This window comes from Thermobia domestica, chromosome 11, assembly GCF_964235325.1.
Source record: "Thermobia domestica chromosome 11, izTheDome1.hap1.1, whole genome shotgun sequence".
In the NCBI taxonomy this organism is placed as follows: domain Eukaryota; kingdom Metazoa; phylum Arthropoda; class Insecta; order Zygentoma; family Lepismatidae; genus Thermobia; species Thermobia domestica.
Window position 1 is genome coordinate 78,840,809 of NC_137464.1, and position 24,552 is coordinate 78,865,360.

At 36.4% G+C, this 24,552-nt stretch overlaps 2 protein-coding genes and 1 long non-coding RNA gene across 11 annotated transcripts in view; 1 reads left to right on the plus strand and 2 right to left on the minus strand.

Annotated features, from left to right (window-relative positions):
- Window positions 1–599: 599 nt before the first annotated feature.
- LOC145665184 (uncharacterized) lies at window positions 600–1,184 on the minus strand. The gene has a single exon (XM_081732469.1). It carries the CDS (start codon window positions 1,182–1,184, stop codon window positions 600–602), a length of 585 nt encoding a protein of 194 aa, XP_081588595.1.
- A 2,479-nt stretch (window positions 1,185–3,663) lies between these two features.
- LOC145664204 (uncharacterized) overlaps window positions 3,664–24,552 on the plus strand; it is a 96,794-nt gene continuing 75,905 nt past the window's right edge. For all 9 annotated transcript variants that reach the window (XR_014127331.1, XR_014127332.1, XR_014127333.1 and 6 more), the window contains exon 1: window positions 3,664–3,794. Coding sequence is in view for 5 of the 9 variants with exons in the window: in XM_081730648.1 (XP_081586774.1) it covers window positions 3,788–3,794 (7 nt within the window). In the remaining 4 variants the exon portion in view is untranslated. The remainder of the gene's footprint in view (window positions 3,795–24,552) is intronic.
- Window positions 13,481–23,947, minus strand: LOC145664206 (uncharacterized). The gene is made up of 2 exons (XR_014127335.1): window positions 15,716–23,947; window positions 13,481–15,683 (listed from the first exon to the last, which is right to left on the minus strand). It is a non-coding gene; the product is annotated as an uncharacterized LOC145664206 (long non-coding RNA).

The window sequence follows — 24,552 nt, forward strand, 5'->3', positions numbered from 1 at the left end:
CCAACGAAGATACCGCGCCAGTACACAAACACACACACACACACAAACACAGACACAGACATGTTTCTTCCGCAACCGTACTGAGGATTCTCAGAGGACACTTACTGATGAGTTTTATTACCCTTGTAGAGGAAAAAGTATGCCTCTTTGGCTAAACAAAAGAGTTTAGCCGATTAGTTGGTTCCTAACGCATCTTTTGAGGTTCTGAAAATTGGAAGTGAGAAACGCTTACAGGGTGATGACATGTACTTAAGAAAATTAACATACATGCATTATATTTTGCAGTACTGGTATACGAATATATTAACACATCCCCCAGCAATAATATTATTTAACAGAAATGAATTTCTCCTTCATCCCTCCCAGTAATTCAAATACGTACTAAATAGAGTATTTGCATATTGAATTTTACATACTTACGTTCATACACAATATATTTACTGTATATTACAGCACAGAATTACCGTTATTAAATTTCTGTAACCTCTCTGTAACGTACACCTCTCAATAACGGACAAAAATTTATGTCCCATTGGTGTCCGTTATTTAGAGGTTTCACTGTATAAGTTCCTCTCTAACTGTTGAAGCTAAAAGCTGTATCAACTGATTTTGTATTGCTGGTGAGAGGTACGAGGTTGATTCTGGATTTGTTGTACATACAATAGGTGGCTTTTCATGACTGGATCGAACTCGGCAACAAGCTTCAAAAGTTCTATAAAATTTCCAGCATTTCTGCGACTCTCCTCCTGTTTTTCATTGTCAGTGATACTTTCTCTGTGCGCTCTTAGAGCCAAATTTTGTTTGGCTAAACATTTTATGCAGCATAACACCCTCTTAAGCACTTGCCGCCATTTCTCCTTCTCCGTAGCCATTTGACTTTGAAGCTGTAAATCAATTAAACCTTCGTTGTTTTTTAACTTCCTTTCCATTTCTTTCCACGTTGTGAAAGAAGTACGATATCTTTGAGAATTCTCATGTGCCGTAATTTTTTCTGGTTTTCTCCAACTATCAAAACCAATTTCAATTTCAAGAGAGGCACACTTGCTGATTGCATCCTTTGATGGGAAAAGCAAACACGAAAAACAAAAGGGTGTGCCCTTCACAGGGGAATACACCAACCATGATCGATTGACAATATTTCCATTTCCCTTTCCCAATTGTTTCTTAAACCATGCTGAAGTCATTGATCTATTATTTTTGGGCGCGAAAGGCCCAGCCCTATTTTGAAAATAAATCGACCCCTTCTCCACTATTTCCACGCGAAGTGCATGTGGCATAATTGCTTATCCCGAAGTCTGGTCAAATTTCAAATATCCGAAGTTTTGATAGAGGATTACTTCAGGTACACCTTTAGTGCATTCTGGCTTGTCTTCTGGGACTGGATCAGGTAATAAATTCTCTTCAGTATTTGATGAACTTTGGTATTCCGTGTTATCTAAATCTGGTTCCCGTTTCAATCGATTCGTTCAGAATGATGACCTGCACTGAAACGCAAGTTCTATTTCTGTGCTAAAGAAAGTTTCTACTTTATAACGGTAATCGTATTAAACAATTTATGATTGTATCCGTCGCTGTACCATTAAGACATAAGTTTGTGTACAGATTAATGAATAGAAATCTGTTTTACTTTCAAATCTTTCTAGATTGCAACAAGAATTACAAAAAAGTGGACTTATATTAATATATACACTCTTCCTATAGATCGCTACCAGAAATAGAAAAATAATGTGCAGATTGAGAATATCTTACAACATACTGACAGAATATTGGGAATGCAGAAATTGAATGGATGGATTTTACTTCAAGACACTTGCCTTAAAATATAATAGATTTTACACAGAAGGTACTAGTTGTATCTATGTTAATGCATCCTTTACATACTTGCAAGCTAGAAAAGTAAGTTCCTTAAACATAACGCGTCTGCTTTTTACGAATTCACTTCGGCGTTATCACACTGTAACAACCCCATTCCGTAAACGTCACCAACACCTTGTGGCCCACTTGCCAGTAAATATCGATCGTCGATATAGCGACGCGTCGAAGAATTGCCGCTAGTGCCAGGGTTTCATCGAGTCGAAACAGATATCTAGAGTCGGGGTGGTAAAGTTACCACCGCGTAACAGTTGGACTTTATTTTGGTCCGTGCACCTTCGATTCGTAGCGGAGAATCGCGAAGAGATCAACACGAACTATCGCCAGTCATGTGCATGCAATTATTATTATATATTATCTTTTTCTGACGAATTGTTCATAAAGTGAGCTCAAGGAGTCAAGAGTAACTCCTGCTTTTACGTCATAAAGTGAAAAATCTTGAAATGAGTGCGTATAATTGTATGAATTTAGATTGCAACTGTCGCAGATCATTAGAAAGTGAATATGGGAGAACTATCAAATAAAGCAAATAGACGTGTGTCATTTTGTTATAAAATTATATGGTAAATGCATTTTATCTGATGTGAAACGGTTATCGTCGAATATACACGGTTAAAGGAGCACTCTGATTAGACAAATTAAAAAGACTTCAACGCTTCATTCCTTTAAAAGTGATGTTTCGTTTATCGCCTGCGTGGCGAAATCGGAAGAACACGCGGCTACCGATCATAAGGTTGGTGATTCGCACCCAACCCACAGTGCTTTTATTTTTTTACTTTGAAAAAAATGTTTTATAGATTCACCTTAATGTAGACAATCACGCATATAGAGGATTTAACGTATTTTGGAGGAATAATTTCGTGGTTCATTGGCGTTCCGTCGCATCTCTGCCACTGGTGGTATAATTTTCAAAACGGAAATGGGGCCACCGCAGATCGTCGTTGTGAGGCCGCCAATTTTTGGCGAGATGTCACTAGTAGCCCATCGGTGGTCCATCGACGCTTACGACATGATATAGCTTTGACCTGACCTGAACCGAAGTATATGTAAATGTCTTGTAGTAACCATTTAGGACAGTTTGATACACGATTTTTGAAGGACTAATCGTTATGACGTATGTTTTCAGAAATATAAATATGTACACAACAAGAGGCATTCACCAAGAAGAGGATTAAGTTCCAGAAAATACGTCCTGAAATACGAAAAATTCATAGAATTTACTAGAAAGAAATGGTGACTCGGAGAATATTCGTGTAATTCATAAGCTAAACTAACCTAAACTAACCTAAACTAACTCAGTAACAGATGAAATTACAAAACTTAAAGTTTTTAAGTCTTAACATTTTGGACATTCCCTGGAACGCAAAGGTCGAAGAAAATAAAATTTCAGAAAGCATTCCGGTTAGGGGCGTCATTTAGGGGGTTAGGAGGGAACAATTGCTTCCCCCAAGAGTTTGGGGAATACATATACTTTAATCGATTATCTATACTAATACAAAACGTGAAGAATTAAAGCAGCCTTTCGGATGTTTCCGTCAACGCATCGCAAAATGTGCAATAACTGGCTTATAATGACATTTTGCAATTTTTTACTTGCATTACTGTACGTAGAATTTTGAGAGGACTGGTACGGAATGATTTTCCAATTAATTTTCGGTTCCTTCATATGCCTGGAAAAAATTCGGAAAATTTTGCCTTTAATATGAGTTTCGCTAGATATAATGGAGTAAAAGTAGTGAATACTTGGCACACTGTCACTGAATCAAAGGCTTGTTAAACAAGCATTTTGATTGGTTGGAGTTTATTGATGAGGGATTGTGTGTCTTATCATTGGTGGTTATCTTTGCGCCTTGTGAAGCGACGCCATTTCGCTGAAGTTCTTTGTTCCGGAAGACGTGAATTGTGAATTTTTACAATGTCTGGTATGTATAATTGTGAATTTCTTAAATATGTTGTTACTTAAATTTTATTTACTATAATATCTTTTTGTATGTATACTTTGTTGAAACATTGTAGACGTAAATATGTTTAAAACACACAAAGTTAGTTTACATAATGTGGAACGAAAACAAGAAAGCCGGCATAAAAGTTCTATGTAAGGAGAGATGAACAATTAACTAGAACCGTAATTATAAGTTAAGGATTGATACATAATAAAGACGGTGGTTAGTGTCAGATAATTAAGTGATAATTTTGATTTTTTAAAGCGTGTTTATCAACTCAACGTGTTAAAGAGAATGAATTCGTAGGGAAGCCATTTGTAATGAGTAAATAAATACAAACTCGAGAAACACGCAGGATATATCAATAAATTGCATACGGTTACTGTGGAAAATGATATATATAAATATTGTAATCCAAAACTTCGAGCACCTTTTATCACTGCTTTTGGTAGAAGTTCCATTGTTCCTTTTTGGCGGGATCAGCTAAGACAACGCACAGATTACTCGCATTAATACATCGTGGCATGGGTTATACTGTTCGTGGAATACGACTTGTATGCGGTAATACATTGGTCGGTTGCTCGAGTTACATTTGTTACATACATTGTGACAGGAGGACCGGGTTTGTATTAATTTGGGGTTTATATTATAACAATGCATGCAGTGACTGTTTATTTAGTGATGGTGCGCTTTGACTTTATAGCCCATGTGATAGATAATAGGTAGGGACGTAAAGTTCTCGTTTTATTTTGTCCCTGAAATTTTTTTTTTTTTTTTCGCGATTTAATTCAAGCAGATAGACGTTATTTGCTTTATTTTGTAATGGTTTTGAAAAGCAAGTATGTTGTAAACATAGAGTGGTCTTTGGGGTTAAGTTTAGAGTTCCCCTCCGATTTTTATAAAAATTAGGAGAGTTTACAGGAGAAATAGGGTAAGAAATGATTATTTGGAGCCGGCAAGGTTCTAGAACACAGCTTCCCCTTCCCATTTGGCTGTAGTAAAGGCCGAAAAAAACGTGCCCCGCGGGGCTCTAACCCGCCTTCACTCGCTCGGCTACTAAACTGATACAGAAAGGAACCAGCCTTGGTACTAACCTATATGGGGGCCAAAACCTTCCCTTTGGAATCCTTATGTGATATTTAGGTGTGTAAGTTTGGCAGTAAAGTTGTGTTTAATACGAGACAGGATATGTAGAAGTGGGTGCTATTTGCAGCATCATGGTAGTCTTAAAGGATGGCGTATCGGTGCGTTAAGTTTGGTATTTCCGCAATGAGTTTTACAGAACTGTATAAGAATCGTGATGAGAATCTAGTAAATTTTTGTGAACCACGAATTACTGAATTTAAGTGAGATTTGAAGCTTCTTTGAGAACCTGTTACAGTCACTGGGCAAATTTTTACTTTGACTCCAACTGTGACTTCTGTTAAGAATTATACTATAAGTACAAGGGCCACAATGTTACTATACGATGTTAAGAATTATACTATAAGTACAAGTGCCACAATGTTACTATACGAAGTTAAGAATTATACTATAAGTACAAGGGCCACAATGTTACTAAACCTATAAGAACCGATTAAAGTCACAGTTGGAGTCAAAGTAAAGACTTGCCCAGTCACTGTTCTAGTCGAACTAAAGACTTACCTGGTAAACTAACCTAACCTAGTCTAGTATTTTTTAATGTTCTAACTGCGTTTTTGGAGATTTGATACTGGAGAGGCAACTCTAAACTTAAGCCGGTCTGTGAAAGCTAATTACAATAAAATGTAATTTTAAATTTTGATATCGTAAATTTAAAAGAATAAATTAAATGATTGGTCTTACAAGGAACCCTAGGTATCTATCAGAGTCCGATTTTCACGAAACTTTGTATATAGAGAGAGTACTTCGGGAAACTCGCACAGCCAAAATTGTAGCTGCAGAGTCCAAGATGTTGGGACACTAGGGCCCGAGAAAGATCTAAAATGGAACGTCAGTACATTAAGGACATGGTGAGAAAATGCACGTTTTTCTTTAAAACTAATCATTGTAGCTACACGAAATGAGCATACATGGATATGAGATGGTCAATATGATCTGTTAAAAGTTATAAAAAGAATATCCGCCATCTTGAAAGAGGCCATGTTGAAACTGGTGTGATTGGTGTAAATGAGAAGAGGGTCATCCAATGCATTAATTTTAACGTAAATAGTCACAAAAACCTGTTGGTGAAGTCTGTTGTGGGATTACATTATTCCTGTGCTTCTGATTTAGGTACACGATAAGCAAAGTGTATTTCATGACATGACACTCGAGCAGATGCAGGGTGTGGAGCGCTATAGATGGACTGATATGACGTTCTGATTTCTGTTCGAATTAAGTAAAGCCTAATAAAAAGTTAAAAGTTAATGTCAACCATGATATTATTATGAAGATTGAACCCGTCATATCACCACATCCACACCAATTACATGGTGACTGTGACATAAATGATGTAGTGCTAAAATTATATTTCTATCGGTTTTCTAGTTCCACTGATCCCATTCATAGCGCTCCATAATTTGCATCTGCTTGAGTGTCATAACATACACTTTGCTCATCTTGTACCTAAAGCACAGGAATAATGTAATACCACAACAGACTTCACCAATAGACAAGAAGCACAAGAATATTGTAATTCAACAACAGACTTCACCAACAGGTTTTTGTGGCTATTTACGTTAAAATTAATGCATTGGATGACCCTCTTCTCATTTACACCAATCACACCAGTTTCAACATGGCCTCTTTCAAGATGGCGGATATTCTTTTTATAACTTTTAACAGATCATATCGACGATCTCGTATCCATGTATGCTCATTTCGTGCTGCTACAATAGTTCGTTTTATAGAAAAACTGCATTTTCTCACCATGTCCTTAATGTACTGAGGTCCCACTTTAGATCTTTCTCAGGCCCTAGTGTCCCAACGTCTTAGACTCTGCAGCTACAATTTTGGCTGTACGACTTTCCCGAGGTACTCTCTCTATATACAAAGTTTCGTGAAAATCGGGCTCTGATACATACCTAGGGTTCCTTGTTAGCATATGAGAAAAAGAATGTCTTGATATTCCTCCTAAACTTGGATTTATCTAATGTATGATTTCAACACACACACTATATCGACTAAAAACCACACTGCAGTGTTTTAACATTTTGTTCACTTCAAAAAAAAAAAAAAAAAAAAAAAAAAAAAAAAAAAAAAAAATCAATTCACAATATGCTTATTTAAAATGCAATTCATTATCAACACACATTTTCACTTCTCATAGTTTCTTCAGCGTTTCTTATTTTTCGAAGGCCAAAATTATCAATATTTCCACATTTTCTTTAAGGTTTTGTCTCCTTACCGTAACTACGGAATTGTATTCTGAAAGATATCTTTCAGAACAAACGTTGGAACCTGGCAAAAATATTGCTTCAAGAGCACAGGCAGCAAAATCTCAGGGGCGAACTTTCATAACCGACCGGTCTAAAAATAACAGGACTGATGGTCTTCTGTGAATCGCATTTTGTTGCAAGGGACACTTGTATTATTTTATTAGTATTACCGGCCGGATGGCGATTTCGCGAATCTATCGCTTTATGCAGTACGTTTCGGTGTTATTTTGATTTTAAAGAAAAGTACCAAATTTGCGTTATTTCGCGATTTAAAAGCACAAAAAACGGCCGTCTGTCATATATTTAGGTATATATGTATACTTTGCCTTTTTCAAGTTTTGGATGTTGTTAAAACGAAAACCACGTCCCTAGTAATAAGTGGATGTATTGGGGCACTTATTATATTGGGAGTTAACTGTCCCGATTGGCGCCCCCGATGTAAAGAAATTCTGCGGAATAATGAATGAAATCAGGCAAAATGTTAGCATGACAGTGATAAAATAAGTAATAGAGGTAATCAGTATAGCGATTAATAACGAAAACTAAGTTAAAATTAGAACTATGAGTTGGCGGGGCTTTTATTCCGAAGTTGGTCGTCAGCTTGGTTGTCGATAAGAACCGCTTTAGAAGGGTACAATAGAGTAGGGTAGTGTGAGTAAAGTGTGGGAGGGATAAGTAGGACACGGAAGTTCGGGTTACCGCAGGTTTAGGGAACTTGGAACCCATTTTGTTAATAGTATAAGTTCTCGTCACTGCGCGTACCAGCTGGAGTGGGTCTGTACACCTGTAGCCATGTTCAGAATACAGATGCTAATTGCTTTCTCACGATCCAACCATGCGGTAATTTTGCGCGAAGTAGTTCCCTCCGCTTGCCTAATAGTTATGATTGTGTGCTTATATAATAAAATTACCGCTCTCCTGTATAATCAAGCACACAAACGAGCAAATAAATCCATTTCTTCCAGGTGAATGTTAGAATTTTGCTAGAAACGGACGGCCAACTTTGGAACTTAACCCATTGCCGGCGTTACTCGAGCAGACGGTTCTACCAAATTTTGACATTTCTTAGGTGCCTTCCATTTCAATTCAGGCAAAATAAATAAATAAAGATAAAAAATTGTACCATCGCCATCTCAGATATTGAGATTTTTTTTTTATAGTAACTTGGTATGTTTTTGAGAAACCCTTATTTTTTTTGTTTTGTCGAAAAAGGGATTTCCCGCCCAGTAATCGGCCGTCAATGACGCGGAGTGCAATTTATGAATTGTAGGAAACATAGAAAATGGTCAGCTTCAGAGCCCCACTATTCATTCACCTATGGAGACAGGTAGAGTTAATTCTTGCGGTATGTGCGCTCTTGTCCAAAATGATTCACATATCTATAACTGTCTCCTTGTAAGAATATAGTTTGATAATGATTTTGCTGGGTACATTTAATACTGATACTGTGTGTATAATCGGGAAATGTATATTTGTGGTAAATTTCATAAGAAAAGAATTAAAAACGAAAATTACAATGTGTAAAACAAAATGTTGCTAAGTGGGCAAGAAAGTTTTGCGTAACATTGTAAGAAATATCGGGCGAATTCGTTATCAAATTATATTCCTACAAATTTATAGACATGCGACAATAATTTTGGACATGAGTGTACATAGGGGTATAAATAAACTATATTTAATTATAGTTTAGTTTGCACATGCGTATCTTTGTACATAAATTATCAAATGGACGTTAGTTTATCTGAAAAGTCGAAGTTTGCGAATTTTTTCCGAGCACTTCGGGTTCGCCATTTTCTTGGAAACACCATATTTTAAATTTCTGAAATTTTGTCATGGTTCAACTGTACATGAATAATAAACACAGCAAATACCATTCTCGGCCAATGCTTAATGAGTTAACTACAGCCTTTTAAAGTTAAGCGAAGTTCTGTTAATTTTGATGGCACAGTTGGCAACACTGGAAACAATAAAATTGCAACAATTTGATGTTTGTGGTTCACATTAATTAAATAACGAGCAGTTTTTATTTATTTAGTTTTGATCAAAAGTGCTCTCTGAAATGATCCTCACCCTTACTTTTCTTTTTTCAAAACCGAAGTAATCTGAGGTGAAAGTTAACGATTACGAATAACACAAATTTTAAATTCACTTACTTCAAATGGTCTTCGGAAGCAAAAATTTCACTATATGTGATATATAGTGAAATATATATCACAAGAGGCAGTCAATTCTTTGATTGGTATCTTCGCTGACGGACATGTAACTGTGCAGATGCTCCAATATTTGTTTGTGCACGCACAACTCGTAGCAAATTGCCGGTAGTCACAAAACACTTATTTTCAGTTCTCACTTTCTGGAAACCTGTACTCTGCTGACGGTCCATGTGGACTTCACGTTATTCATGATTTATTTATAATAATTCTGATACTCGCCGCTGGTTATCATATATGCCTGGTCGCAAAGTTTGTCAGACGCACTCGCCAATCCGAAAATGATGGTAGCTAGGATCTCTCACATACAAGTTATGAAAGCCACCGCCCTTACGGCCTTTGGTTTGACAAAGAAAAAAGTTGGAATAAAATTTCAAAACCAGACAAAATCGAGGATAATCAGTTTTGAATTGGACAATTAATACACATGTTTAAAGATATTTTACCATAAGACTTCACGTTCCGTGTTCTCTCTTAGTGACAATTTTCGCGGGAAACATACTCCTCAGCTCGGTGAGTTCAGGCAGAAACCGTTCCTACTGAACACTGATCACCAGCTCTAAATTTCTAGTCGCTATAGGCGACCTGGAAGTCGATAATTTTGTAATATACATGAAACAAAGGTTTCTTTTTGCAGACTTCTTAAGTATACACTTTGAATTGCAGAAGTTCGGTTTTACCTGAAGCATGAATTTAGTTCATGGTGACCCGTTACTGCCAAAAAAGCTTCGCCATTTTCCGAAAGCCAGAGGTGACTTCGTTGAATACCAGTTATCGGTCGCACGCTTTCCCATTTTTTTTTTTTTTTTCTCTCTCGAAAGTTGTCGAATTCAGTTCCTGGCAACAAATCAAGAGTAATACACGGAGTTCGTTTCTGCACTATACTCACGAGTTCTTCGGCAGTTTTAATACTGTGTATCTGTTTCTGCCTAAGGTTATGCCGCGTCGCCACATTCTTTACAACCCCACGCATCTACCCAATACTGTCGCAGAGACGTTTCAGTGGCCGCTTTCACTGAAAATCCACTGCTTTATTGGACCTGTCTGCATCTCGGACATCTGAAAACTATTTTTAAAGTTGGATGCAGCAGCACCATCAGAAATCAGTGACACGGTTTGGGGATTTGTAGACACTTACTTTGTTGTATTCGAACTTTTATCTATAACCTATATTTTCGCTTTTCTTGGAATATTTTTATCTTGTCTATGGCTGAGTACCTGAACCGGGTCGTGTATTTTGTCGTCGCTTAATACAACAAAACTCAGTTGTTTCATAATACATCATTGCCGTAAAGATGAAAATTTGCTTGTTTTTCTGATGACTGAATTTCGCTTTGCAGAATAACCGTCCAGTTTTTAGACAAGTCCACATGAAGTAAAGTAGAATTTGTATATTGCAATTCTATAGGATGGTTTTCGATAGCAATTAATTCTCTTTGCATTTTCTTGATGTAGTCATGAATTACAATTCTTAAAATTAAACCAGCAACGTACGATACGAGTAAAGAAAGTGAAAGTTTTCGTAACGAGATCATAGTTTTCCCTTATGGCATACGTAACACTTTCATTTTCATCAGGATCAATAGAGACCACCTTCTTCCTTCCACTCCAGGACATTCATCATCTTGAAGACAGCTGTCATTTTCTGCGGATCATACTACTTACAAAAATAGGTCACATACGACAGCTTCAATACAGGCTGCACCTTGGATTTGTTGCAACGCAGTAGCAGCTAACTTACAATTTCTATAATACACACACTGACACTTCCCTCGCATGTTACGGACTGCCACTTTGGTCGAATATTGTAAAAGTTCGAGTGACCCACTCTTATGCTGCGGTTGTTTGTAAATTTCTCCGTTAAAAGTCCGTATTCCTTCGATAGAGCGCGTAAGAAAACTTTTTTTTTTTTTTTTTTTTTTTTTTTACATTGCACTTATTGGGACTTTTTATAAGATTTATGGGTTGGCCGTTTCAAGTAAACGTAAAATTTAAGTGTTTCGTAATCGTAGTTTCCACCTCGGATTACTTTGGTTGGAAATAGAATACGAGGCGAACTTCCCGTTTAGGGAAGGAGAAACGCCATACTTTTAGGGATTATTGATTGACTATCTAGGATGTTAAAAAAGTAGGTAACAGTGACTTTTAGTTAATGAGTGATTCGGGAGTGCGCGTCAGCAACGGAGATTACGCATAACAGGATAGTAGAAGAGTACACTTACACATGAAATGCTTTCATTATCACTCAATATTCATTTCAGTATGCTGTGGAGCTCTCGTGGCTAAGCGGTTAGCGTACGCGCCTTTGGCGTGGGAGACCCGGGTTCGATTCTCGGTGAGAGTTCGTGGTTCGGATTCCACGTTAATCAGTAGGTCCACGTCTTGTATAGCCTCGCTGCTGAAAAGGACGCTAAAATAAAATCAAGTTAGTATGCTGTGACCTGACAGTAATTTCTTGCATTCACACTTTCGTTCCTTCGCGAAAAATGTTTTACATCGTATTTTACCTATTGTAGCGCCGCAAGAACCCGTCAGGGGTTCGAGCTCAAGCGGAACCACCGGTAGGATTTTTCTAATAACAATCTGATCTTGATAAGGTTACACCCGTCCTTGCGTGAAAGGCAAAAGGCTCGTCAAACAGTCGCTTCCTCAATATTACAAAATATTACGAGGTTCTTGAGACAGTATCAAAGTAATAAACTCAATTAATACGAATAAATAATAATTCTCTGATCACACCGATAGCAGTGGTCTGGACAGGGAGTGGTGTGATTTATGATATTAAGTCTGAGACGACGGTCTCAGTACGAGAAGGGTCGTTCAAGCCAAGAGTGGCACAATAATTCAATAACCCGACAGAGGTTACATTACAATATCACCGAGAGATACTTAGTACTTAACTGTCCGTCGGGATGTTCACTTAGACATCTTAATAGTTAATGAGATACATAGAAGAATATCTATAATTATCGTCTGGCCACACAAGTGGCTAAAAGAATCACTTACAGGTTAGTACATCAAACAGAGAGAGGGAGGCGCAATAACTCCTTAACCCGGCAGGGGTTATATTGCAATTTTACAGAAAGATATTTAGTGTTAAACTGTCCGCCGTGATGTCTACTCAGATACATTATTAGTTAAAGAAATACATAATAATATCTATAATTTAGGTATGGCCACGCAAGTGACTAATAGAAACACTTCTAAATTTATAAATCAAAAGAGAGAGGGAGGTCAAACACATCCCGCTATAAATGATGACATCACGAGGGGCGGACTAAACAACAAAGTAAAAGTGCGCCTCGTTAGTATTGACAGGGTTCAAGCAAATGGGCAGTTACAGCAGTTAGGTTAGTTGAACGACCAAACGATTAGAACCAAGGATCATTTTAATTCTATCAAGTGATTTACTAGGGCTTAAGAATATCCATTTATATACTAAATATTAAGCCGATTGAGGAAGCGACTCCCCTTGGTTAAATGAATTACTACATTACAAAGAACATATTGAAAAGCCGCAAGGATAGGAAGTCGGTTCGTTGAGATGAACAAACGAGTAAGGAACACATGATTTACACTAAGAGGCACTTTCCTACCAAAGCCCTCTTACACTATGCACTGGCGACACACAACACTACTGCAAATCAAATTACACATTCTAATCACAGATGACGCAATTAACTCCTTCACTACATTAATCTCTTGGAGTTGGCAAACTAGTAGCGGTAGTTGATAGCCCGAGCGGATTGGCTGAAAAGATGTTACTCTTACCTGTGGATGGTTCAGAGAGGAGGTCGGCATCTGGCATCTCTGTCGGGACAGGATCTTGACTTACCAGGCTCATTGGTAGTCCCTTGAAAGGGGGACGGAGGTCCCCAGGAACAGACAGAACTAGGATCTAGAATATCAGTAGATTTACTCTCACGACGATCCACTGTAAGGTGTCTTACCACTTAATCGCAGTGCGTGATCTTAGCGGAGGCGTCTCTCAATAGAATAGAGAGATAGAGGATTTTATATGGTCTGTTATAGTAATAATAATATGGAAGCAGTATGATTATGTTGCGAGTTATTTATTATGAAAGAGTTCAGTTTATTTACAGACCATAATATCAAACATTAAATTGGATCACTATAATTTACTAAGCAAGATTCAGTTACAGGTTTCTACATATCCACAATTTGTACACACAGGTGTGACGACGTCCAGGAAACAGTTCAACGAAATTAGGGCGAAGTAATTAATTTAGTCTATGGAAGAATTTAAGTCTTGAGTAAGGGTAAATGGCTCTCTGGAGAGCTAAGAAAGAAACAGTACTTACTCACAATACACAATATCAATTCCAAGAAGTTGGCGTGGAAACGGTCAGCACGCCTGATAGTAGACGCAGCACAGTTTGGCTTTTTATAACTTCCTAGACATGAACTTCACTGTACGGCACTAGGTAACATTATTAAGTTACCACTAAAGTAATGAGAGGCTCTCTCTTTCTCTCTACAAAGAGTGCAGAGGACGGCCCCCCCCCATGAGGGGAGAGAGAGAAGCACGGACTATGTGCTCTTCGGATGTTCGGCGGTAATTGACCAACCGAAAGATCATCCTCGAGGTTTTATGTGTCAATCTAAGATGACTCAATGTTACCACAGATTGTGCAATCGTTTAGAAAAATTTCTTTAGAATCTGGTTGGATGTAAATGATGTAATGGTTCGGAACACTTGGTAAATTCTGATTGGCTAGAGGTGATATCATACTACTTATGATAGGCGCGCGACATTTCTGATATCGTATAGAGTTTCCAGAACGCACACACCTTCACAAGAAAAGAAAAAAAATACAGATATGGGTTCCAACTAAAACCAGTTAAAATTACACAACATTATACAAGGAAAGGGTGACACAAGTCCCTTACTAATAATCGGTTCAAGGGTCAATCTAGCAGCTGCGAAAGTATGAAGTCAGCGCTAAATATAGAATAAGGAGTCATATCAGAACTAAGACTCTAAGAGGGTTTGGTAACATTAATATCAGAGAAGTTGTTTTAAAGGGGAAAAGAGAGAGAGAAAAAAAAAGAATAATCTTATCGTCTCGTAGTTGGTTGGGAAGGGTGTCTGGAGCAGAATGCGACAGACATCTATTTCTGAATACCTCTCGGCTTCCAAGAGTTTTTAAGAAATAAAGTTGTTCCTCTAGATTAGTAAGTGAAGAAATTTGAGAATAGATCTGGGTGATACTCACATAGCAATTGATTTACACAAGTTCTCGTAGGTTATACAAGGGAGAACTTTGTCGTGGAGTACAGGGTGTTTGCAAAAACACCGCAAAAAGTTTGGTCGAAATTTTAGCCACGACATTCGACGCCCCTTGGGAAAGAAATTTTGTACTTAATGTTAGAGTGAAGTTAACAAAATTTCGTTACAGAGTCATATTTGGATTGGAAATGAAGAAAAATTTAAGTGAGTTGGAAACACTGTTAACTACTATTAAACTATCTGCAGGGTTGGCAACACTACCTTGAAATAATCAGTAATGTAAAAATAGTAAGAAATTGTTGAAAGGGGTTTGCAACACTGCTAAATACGAAATTACATAAGATTAGGATCATGATTACAACTTCGAGAAAAACACTTACGTAACTAATACATAGATAGATATGATGATAGAAATAACTTTTAAAACACTTATCTAAGCTAAAGTATATATACAAATTTATACTAGGTAAAAGATGTATAAAAGGTCAGAGTGAACTCATAATATCACACTGACGATACACATATTATCAATATCAACTAAAATTTAAACTATATGTATATATATATATGTGTAGTTGGACCCATCAATTACAAACACATACACAATAAAATTTATCATTAGTAACTACCTCAAACGACAATTATACATATATTAAAATGGCTACAATAATATAGTATCAATATAGCAATTTTACAAGATTAATATCGGTTACGATTATTATATACACTCACTATCTACAACAATTATTTAGATATAAAATCTCGATTGTGAGTGAATCACAAATTTCAGAAGTTACTACATGACTCTACAAATGGTTATATACGTATAATACAAAGAATTCCCTAGTTGGTACGATTTGTTCCTACATATTTACAAACTAAGTCTTGTCTATAAAGATATACAAAGATTAACAAGGCCAATACAACATGATTTCATATAACTACATTATACCTATTAAAACATTATAGCGAGGGATAACACAAAAGACCTCAATTATATACAGTACACCTGTAAAGATATATATATATATATTTTTTTACACAGTTTTTATAGTTATTATTATGATACGAGTTCCTATATATACAAATGATATACACGTATGTAAAGAAAATAGATGACCCATACTAAATTAATATAATAAGATATTAAACCCAAGGAACACGCGATTATGCTATACAAATCAATTATAACTACATATGGAATATATATAGATAATAAATATTTACACGTATATATATATTTTTTTTTTTTTTACTAACTCTACAATCATTCACGATAGTTGTATTTTTAACCTATCTGGACATTCAAGGAACTGCACATTTCCTAAACGGAATTTCCACTAGGTATATATATAGAATTACTAAATTTAAAAAAGATTTAAGTGACTTCTGTATGATTAAAAGTACAAGAATCAATTACCTAAAAATTCTAGAGATTATAAACACTACACAGAATCGCAAGATTACCGTATACAGAAGATAACTACATTAGTTAATGAAGGATTTATTTCATTTTTTTTTTTTTACTATTATTATATGTAAATTTTCTTTTTATCTACGTTTTGTTTTTGGATACTTTAATTAAAATTTACACATTATCACAGACTCCAAAATTGTCAAAACAAACCATTAATTATACGATAAGAAAGGGAGCCAGTTTGTTTTTTTTTTTTTTTTTTTTTTTTTTTTTTTTTTTATGTCCCTCTAGTCTTTACTCAAAATTAGGTCACTGGGACTCCCTGAGGTCGAAGGTTATCCACTACCGGAGGGTAGTTGAGAATTGACACTCAGATGTTTTCTTTTTTTTTTTTTTTTACTACTACACTCCACGCTGAGGTCAGGGTGGTGTGAAAAAAAGAAATTATACTACAGCCCTGTCTGGTAAGGGTCTGGTTTTTCTTTTAAACAAAGAACGGCCAAAAGAAGAATTTCTACGTTTTCATACAAGCTTTCGAATGAAATGAAGGCTGATTTCTTTTAGCGCGAAAGGGATAACTAGAACATATATATATATTTTTAAACACTTTATAACATTCATCCCTTAAACAATTAGAATTCAGTACGGGACAGCGTATGAATGTTTCAAAATGAACCCTTTTTAAATAACATTTATATGGAACACGACTCAATACAGGGTGTTCATAAACTAGATGGCAATTCTACAGTTACGTCTAAAAAATACCTAAATTACAACATGACGCAAACGACCAATACACAAGATCAATTATTCTCTAAACTTTCAACATTTTCATTTAGCAATATGCCAATTAATGCGTGGTTCAATATTATTGTTTAGTGACTATTGTCACGCAGTTGAACGAACGCTTAATTAAATCAATCAAGTAAATCATCTCAATTTATAGAATGAACTGCTACAAATAATTAATCGATAAAAGAGGTAAAGTTACAATATAGAACTTTAAATCAACATATATTTAATTGTACTATTCGCACAGAGGTACTTCGCTTTTACGTCATTCTATTAACAAAGGAACCAATATAACTGAAGTACTGACGTTTAGAAGTGAATAAATTTAAATATAACTTCAGGCAACTATCTTGTTGCCTTACTATGATAACAACTACCTTTTACAGTAAAATATTGACATCATTCAATTGGTAGGTCTTAGTTTCAACCTGGATATTCACCAAACATTCATATTAATTATAACATATAATAGATATCAAAATACAATTATCATATGCATTATAACGCATAATATATCAAATGCCATTATCATATTTATTATAATGTATATTCACGTTAGAATATTATTAGAATTACAGCTTAACATGTCTATTCCTAGTAAATACAATAATCAATATATCCAAATGATAAAAATAGAATGTGCCACAACCTTATAGAAATACAATCGAACGGGAATAGACTATAATTACTTAAATACATTTAAGAACAATTAATACAATTCAACGAGAATTCCTTACAGGAGACATGATGTCGACTCTTAGATACAAATTAAGTTGGCACTCGGACGGCAGGAGGCAAGAGAGGTATAATAAGGATTACTTTTAGCCTATTTTCTAGTATTAACTCATATGACCCTGGGACTTACATTTACTTCGCATTTATTCATAACTTTAGCTTTGAGGAATTTAACCGCGTATTTACATTTTAGAGACCTTTTGGGATATCTAGATGCACAAAAGAACGATTTATCGTTTCAACTAGGAGACAAGAAAGAGTTTATATGCAATTACACAATTACAAAATGATCAACAATGCACTTATTTACTAAACAGGGCGGCTGTATCTGACATTTAGGCCCGATAAGGATTTCATTCTAGAAAATAACTCGATTCCTGGACTTGCAAAAACATTTCTTTTACTCATGATATTATAACATCACTAAGTTACTCGGAAGCTAGAAAACATAACAATACTTGATACATCGGACAAGTGAATTTAATTATCTCTTCGGACAACCTTAGGTTTTTTAAGGACTCGTGTCTGGACTCATTAGGGAGCAAGAGTGCTCAAAAAGGATTAGGTCTACACAAACGCACCTTTGATTAGATTAGGCACTCGCGAGCAAGAACATTTATGACCATTAAAATACAACATTAGCTTCCAAACATATCATTACCATCTCGAAAAGCACATAATTAAAACTTTAACACCATAGGGTGTCTTTCGAACGAAACACTGGGCTTCCTTCCGAAAGAACCAAACATTCTCTGGTCGTTCGTTAGTAAACAGAACGATAATAAACAGCTTCGGGACCTAGGGGGTCCATGTCGACCTGGGATGTAATAGGAGGGTCCCGTACCTTTAAGGGGGTAAGCCTTCTCAAAGATCCGGCTTAACATCCTTACAATTACGCGGACGCACCATTATACAATAAGGTCGATATAACAGAGGATCCACATCAGAGATTGCGCGATTCTCAGCTAATACAAGCGATAGAAACAAGCGGCAATTTTCTGAAACGACCAATTTACGCTTTGGGGCTGATAATTATAGTTAATTATCACGTTTGATGGAATTGGTACAATAAGATCGATTCAACGGAGTATAATCATCAGAGATTGCGCGGTTCTCAGCTAATACAAGCGATAGAAACAGGCGGCAATTCTCTGGACGACCAATTTACGCTTTGGGGCTGATAATTATAGTTAATTATCACGTTTGATGGAATTGGTACAATAAGATCGATTCAACGGAGTATAATCATCAGAGATTGCGCGGTTCTCAGCTAATACAAGCGATAGAAACAGGCGGCAATTCTCTGGACAACCAATGTACGCTTTGGGGCTGATAATTATAGTTAATTATCACGTTTGATGGAATTGGTACTCTTTTTAGGAAAGGGAATTGACACATCCTAACCTAATCTATACTCCATGAATTATTACTGGAACAAGGGAGAGGTATGATCACCGTCTCAATATTTTCCGACAGGGTGTCTCCCAACGACACGTTCCAAAATTAGATAGCTCGCTAAAATTTACAAAATAATTACACAACTCGAGGCATTAGCACTCGGCAAGGAATAGCAAAATTAATAACAATACTACAGAGCACGGTTTTACGTCCTGAACAAATGAAATTATTAACACAATGGCTACGGTCGAATTTATCGTGACCGGAAAGTGATAAATTTATAGATAATTCAACTTCTAACATAATGAATAAGAAAAGATTCATTGATTAATAATGTCTACTAATAAATTATTTAAACGTCTCCTTAATTAATAACAATAGCTAAGCACAAACGGAATTATTAGGATTAATCTTTCTACTACATTAAGTTCACATATTTCTTCCTTAATAAAACAGCCTTACACTGGCAATTAAAATTTACAAGAGCTTTATTAAAATTACAAAACTTTGATGCCATGGACTTCAAAAGCAATAACGCATATCCTAATACTTTACGCTCTTATCATTCAATCAAAATACAAGGGATCTCGCGGTTTTTGAATACAGGGTACTATACTTCGGGGGTGTCCCACATTAGTGTTGTCTTTATTCAAACACGACTTAAAATAATAAAATAACGAGTTAGGATTAATATTACAACAACTTATTAAGAATGGTCTCTACTTAAAACAAATTACTAACTGAATTTATTGCCCTTTTAAACTTTCAATCTTGGTATACTTAATCCTCTCATAATTAACAAAAAGCACGTCCATTCATAAACAATAAAATTAAATTGGCCTCCAAGAGAATTTAAAATAATTTGAAAACTTCAAAATCACAATAATGAACTTTTACTGAGAAACGAAACATATTAAGGCTTTAGTTCGTATAGTTCGTGTAAGGAATCTCTTTAGCACCTAACATAATATTTAATTTACCATTAACGCTGAGAAGCCAGTCGGGGAAAGATCAAGAATTTACCCACAATCAAAGAACTAACAACGCGTGAGTATAAGGACTCACAGAATGAAAATTTCAAAATAAATTTCAAAATTTCAATGATGTTTGTTTTGACTGACTTGTACATTAATTACACAAGCAGAATTTGAGTACTTGGAGTTCCTACACCAGCCTTACGACTGATGATTCTTGAAATGAATCTCGCGAAAATCCATTGCAAGAATCGAACTCAGAATACGTTGAGAAGCTTTGAATACAGAACGGAATAGCTTTCATTTCGATAGGTGAAGAAGAAAGTCTCCGTCCCGCATTTGGCGCCATAAACCTTCTCAAGGTATTGTGTTGATATTTTCTCCCTACAGTTTTTTGAATACTAAGGCAGTACACAACCGAGGAATGCTAACCAACACATTTCCTTTTTCTCGCTTTTTCTTTTCACAAAATATATAGATATATATATTTTTTTTTTTGTTTTGCCCAGCTGGGGAAACTAACAGAGAACAGATGTTTTCTCTCTGTGTTGAAGAAAAAGGAACGAACTATTCTTTTGATATATGGACTGTTTCTTTTTCCTTCCCTCATTGACTTCTCTAGAACAAGCAAAATGATAGCTAAACTTTCAGGGTAGAAGGGGGCATTTGCCCAACGCAACACATCAACACAAAATGTTTACATTTAGATTTAAATTTCGAGCAACTTAATAGGAAACCTGTCATTTCAATTAACACAATTTAAACATTAAATTATACGTTACTCATCTAGAATATAGATGTGACCCTAAGCAAACAATATAACACAATGAAAGTAATAATATAAATAACTCCTGCTTTGTCATTTACAAACGCAACATAGGATTATATAAAACAATACCAATTAACACATTATTAGATGACGAGCTAATAATCGAATCTCACTGCTGAGCACCATTTATGTAGCGCCGCAAGAACCCGTCAGGGGTTCGAGCTCAAGCGGAACCACCGGTAGGATTTTTCTAATAACAATCTGATCTTGATAAGGTTACACCCGTCCTTGCGTGAAAGGCAAAAGGCTCGTCAAACAGTCGCTTCCTCAATATTACAAAATATTACGAGGTTCTTGAGACAGTATCAAAGTAATAAACTCAATTAATACGAATAAATAATAATTCTCTGATCACACCGATAGCAGTGGTCTGGACAGGGAGTGGTGTGATTTATGATATTAAGTCTGAGACGACGGTCTCAGTACGAGAAGGGTCGTTCAAGCCAAGAGTGGCACAATAATTCAATAACCCGACAGAGGTTACATTACAATATCACCGAGAGATACTTAGTACTTAACTGTCCGTCGGGATGTTCACTTAGACATCTTAATAGTTAATGAGATACATAGAAGAATATCTATAATTATCGTCTGGCCACACAAGTGGCTAAAAGAATCACTTACAGGTTAGTACATCAAACAGAGAGAGGGAGGCGCAATAACTCCTTAACCCGGCAGGGGTTATATTGCAATTTTACAGAAAGATATTTAGTGTTAAACTGTCCGCCGTGATGTCTACTCAGATACATTATTAGTTAAAGAAATACATAATAATATCTATAATTTAGGTATGGCCACGCAAGTGACTAATAGAAACACTTCTAAATTTATAAATCAAAAGAGAGAGGGAGGTCAAACACATCCCGCTATAAATGATGACATCACGAGGGGCGGACTAAACAACAAAGTAAAAGTGCGCCTCGTTAGTATTGACAGGGTTCAAGCAAATGGGCAGTTACAGCAGTTAGGTTAGTTGAACGACCAAACGATTAGAACCAAGGATCATTTTAATTCTATCAAGTGATTTACTAGGGCTTAAGAATATCCATTTATATACTAAATATTAAGCCGATTGAGGAAGCGACTCCCCTTGGTTAAATGAATTACTACATTACAAAGAACATATTGAAAAGCCGCAAGGATAGGAAGTCGGTTCGTTGAGATGAACAAACGAGTAAGGAACACATGATTTACACTAAGAGGCACTTTCCTACCAAAGCCCTCTTACACTATGCACTGGCGACACACAACACTACTGCAAATCAAATTACACATTCTAATCACAGATGACGCAATTAACTCCTTCACTACATTAATCTCTTGGAGTTGGCAAACTAGTAGCGGTAGTTGATAGCCCGAGCGGATTGGCTGAAAAGATGTTACTCTTACCTGTGGATGGTTCAGAGAGGAGGTCGGCATCTGGCATCTCTGTCGGGACAGGATCTTGACTTACCAGGCTCATTGGTAGTCCCTTGAAAGGGGGACGGAGGTCCCCAGGAACAGACAGAACTAGGATCTAGAATATCAGTAGATTTACTCTCACGACGATCCACTGTAAGGTGTCTTACCACTTAATCGCAGTGCGTGATCTTAGCGGAGGCGTCTCTCAATAGAATAGAGAGATAGAGGATTTTATATGGTCTGTTATAGTAATAATAATATGGAAGCAGTATGATTATGTTGCGAGTTATTTATTATGAAAGAGTTCAGTTTATTTACAGACCATAATATCAAACATTAAATTGGATCACTATAATTTACTAAGCAAGATTCAGTTACAGGTTTCTACATATCCACAATTTGTACACACAGGTGTGACGACGTCCAGGAAACAGTTCAACGAAATTAGGGCGAAGTAATTAATTTAGTCTATGGAAGAATTTAAGTCTTGAGTAAGGGTAAATGGCTCTCTGGAGAGCTAAGAAAGAAACAGTACTTACTCACAATACACAATATCAATTCCAAGAAGTTGGCGTGGAAACGGTCAGCACGCCTGATAGTAGACGCAGCACAGTTTGGCTTTTTATAACTTCCTAGACATGAACTTCACTGTACGGCACTAGGTAACATTATTAAGTTACCACTAAAGTAATGAGAGGCTCTCTCTTTCTCTCTACAAAGAGTGCAGAGGACGGCCCCCCCCCCATGAGGGGAGAGAGAGAAGCACGGACTATGTGCTCTTCGGATGTTCGGCGGTAATTGACCAACCGAAAGATCATCCTCGAGGTTTTATGTGTCAATCTAAGATGACTCAATGTTACCACAGATTGTGCAATCGTTTAGAAAAATTTCTTTAGAATCTGGTTGGATGTAAATGATGTAATGGTTCGGAACACTTGGTAAATTCTGATTGGCTAGAGGTGATATCATACTACTTATGATAGGCGCGCGACATTTCTGATATCGTATAGAGTTTCCAGAACGCACACACCTTCACAAGAAAAGAAAAAAAATACAGATATGGGTTCCAACTAAAACCAGTTAAAATTACACAACATTATACAAGGAAAGGGTGACACAAGTCCCTTACTAATAATCGGTTCAAGGGTCAATCTAGCAGCTGCGAAAGTATGAAGTCAGCGCTAAATATAGAATAAGGAGTCATATCAGAACTAAGACTCTAAGAGGGTTTGGTAACATTAATATCAGAGAAGTTGTTTTAAAGGGGAAAAGAGAGAGAGAAAAAAAAAGAATAATCTTATCGTCTCGTAGTTGGTTGGGAAGGGTGTCTGGAGCAGAATGCGACAGACATCTATTTCTGAATACCTCTCGGCTTCCAAGAGTTTTTAAGAAATAAAGTTGTTCCTCTAGATTAGTAAGTGAAGAAATTTGAGAATAGATCTGGGTGATACTCACATAGCAATTGATTTACACAAGTTCTCGTAGGTTATACAAGGGAGAACTTTGTCGTGGAGTACAGGGTGTTTGCAAAAACACCGCAAAAAGTTTGGTCGAAATTTTAGCCACGACACTATAAATTTTCTGTTTGGTAGAACCGTCTGCTCGAGATGAACCCAACTTACGACAGATATGCTGCAGTAATGGAGAGAAGTATACATTTGTAGACCAGAAACCAATAAGAGGAATGTTGCATCTGGACCGAATGTGGTCTGGAGACGAATATGATGCTTCTCGATATCGCAGTAGGGTTGTGCAAGTGATTAATTACCCTTTATTAGGATCTATATATAAATTATGTAGTTCCTCGTTATGAAGTGTTTCTGTTCCAGTTCCTCTTGCATTCGAATATTCGTCTCAGGATCTTGTTCTCAAATGCTTTGTCTACGCTCGTGCCTCAGGGCAAGCGATCATGTTTCGGAACCTTACAGAACAACAGGCATGATTATAGTTTTATATATTTTAGTTGAGTGAGTTCAGTTTTGAAGCATTTTTGAAAGTCGTTGGATATTGCAAACAATAAGGTATCCTCTCCCTTAGCCAAGTGGATTCTGGGTTCGATTATGGACCCTATCTATAGATAGCAACTATTTATTTCCGTACTTCTGCTTTGGATTGATGAAATAAGTGTGTTGTGTTAAAGCACTTCATCGAGAACTAAGTGGGTGAAGTGTCAGGAAAATTGACTATTACGGTTTGCAGATGAAATTTCTTGTTTTAAGTAGTAACTGGTTATATGAAAAGGTATTGAGTACGTGCTCACTTGTAGTTGTGTTGGTAAACGGATGAAGTTCCATATATCCTGGATCCTTTTGTTTCCTAATGTTTCTTTTTC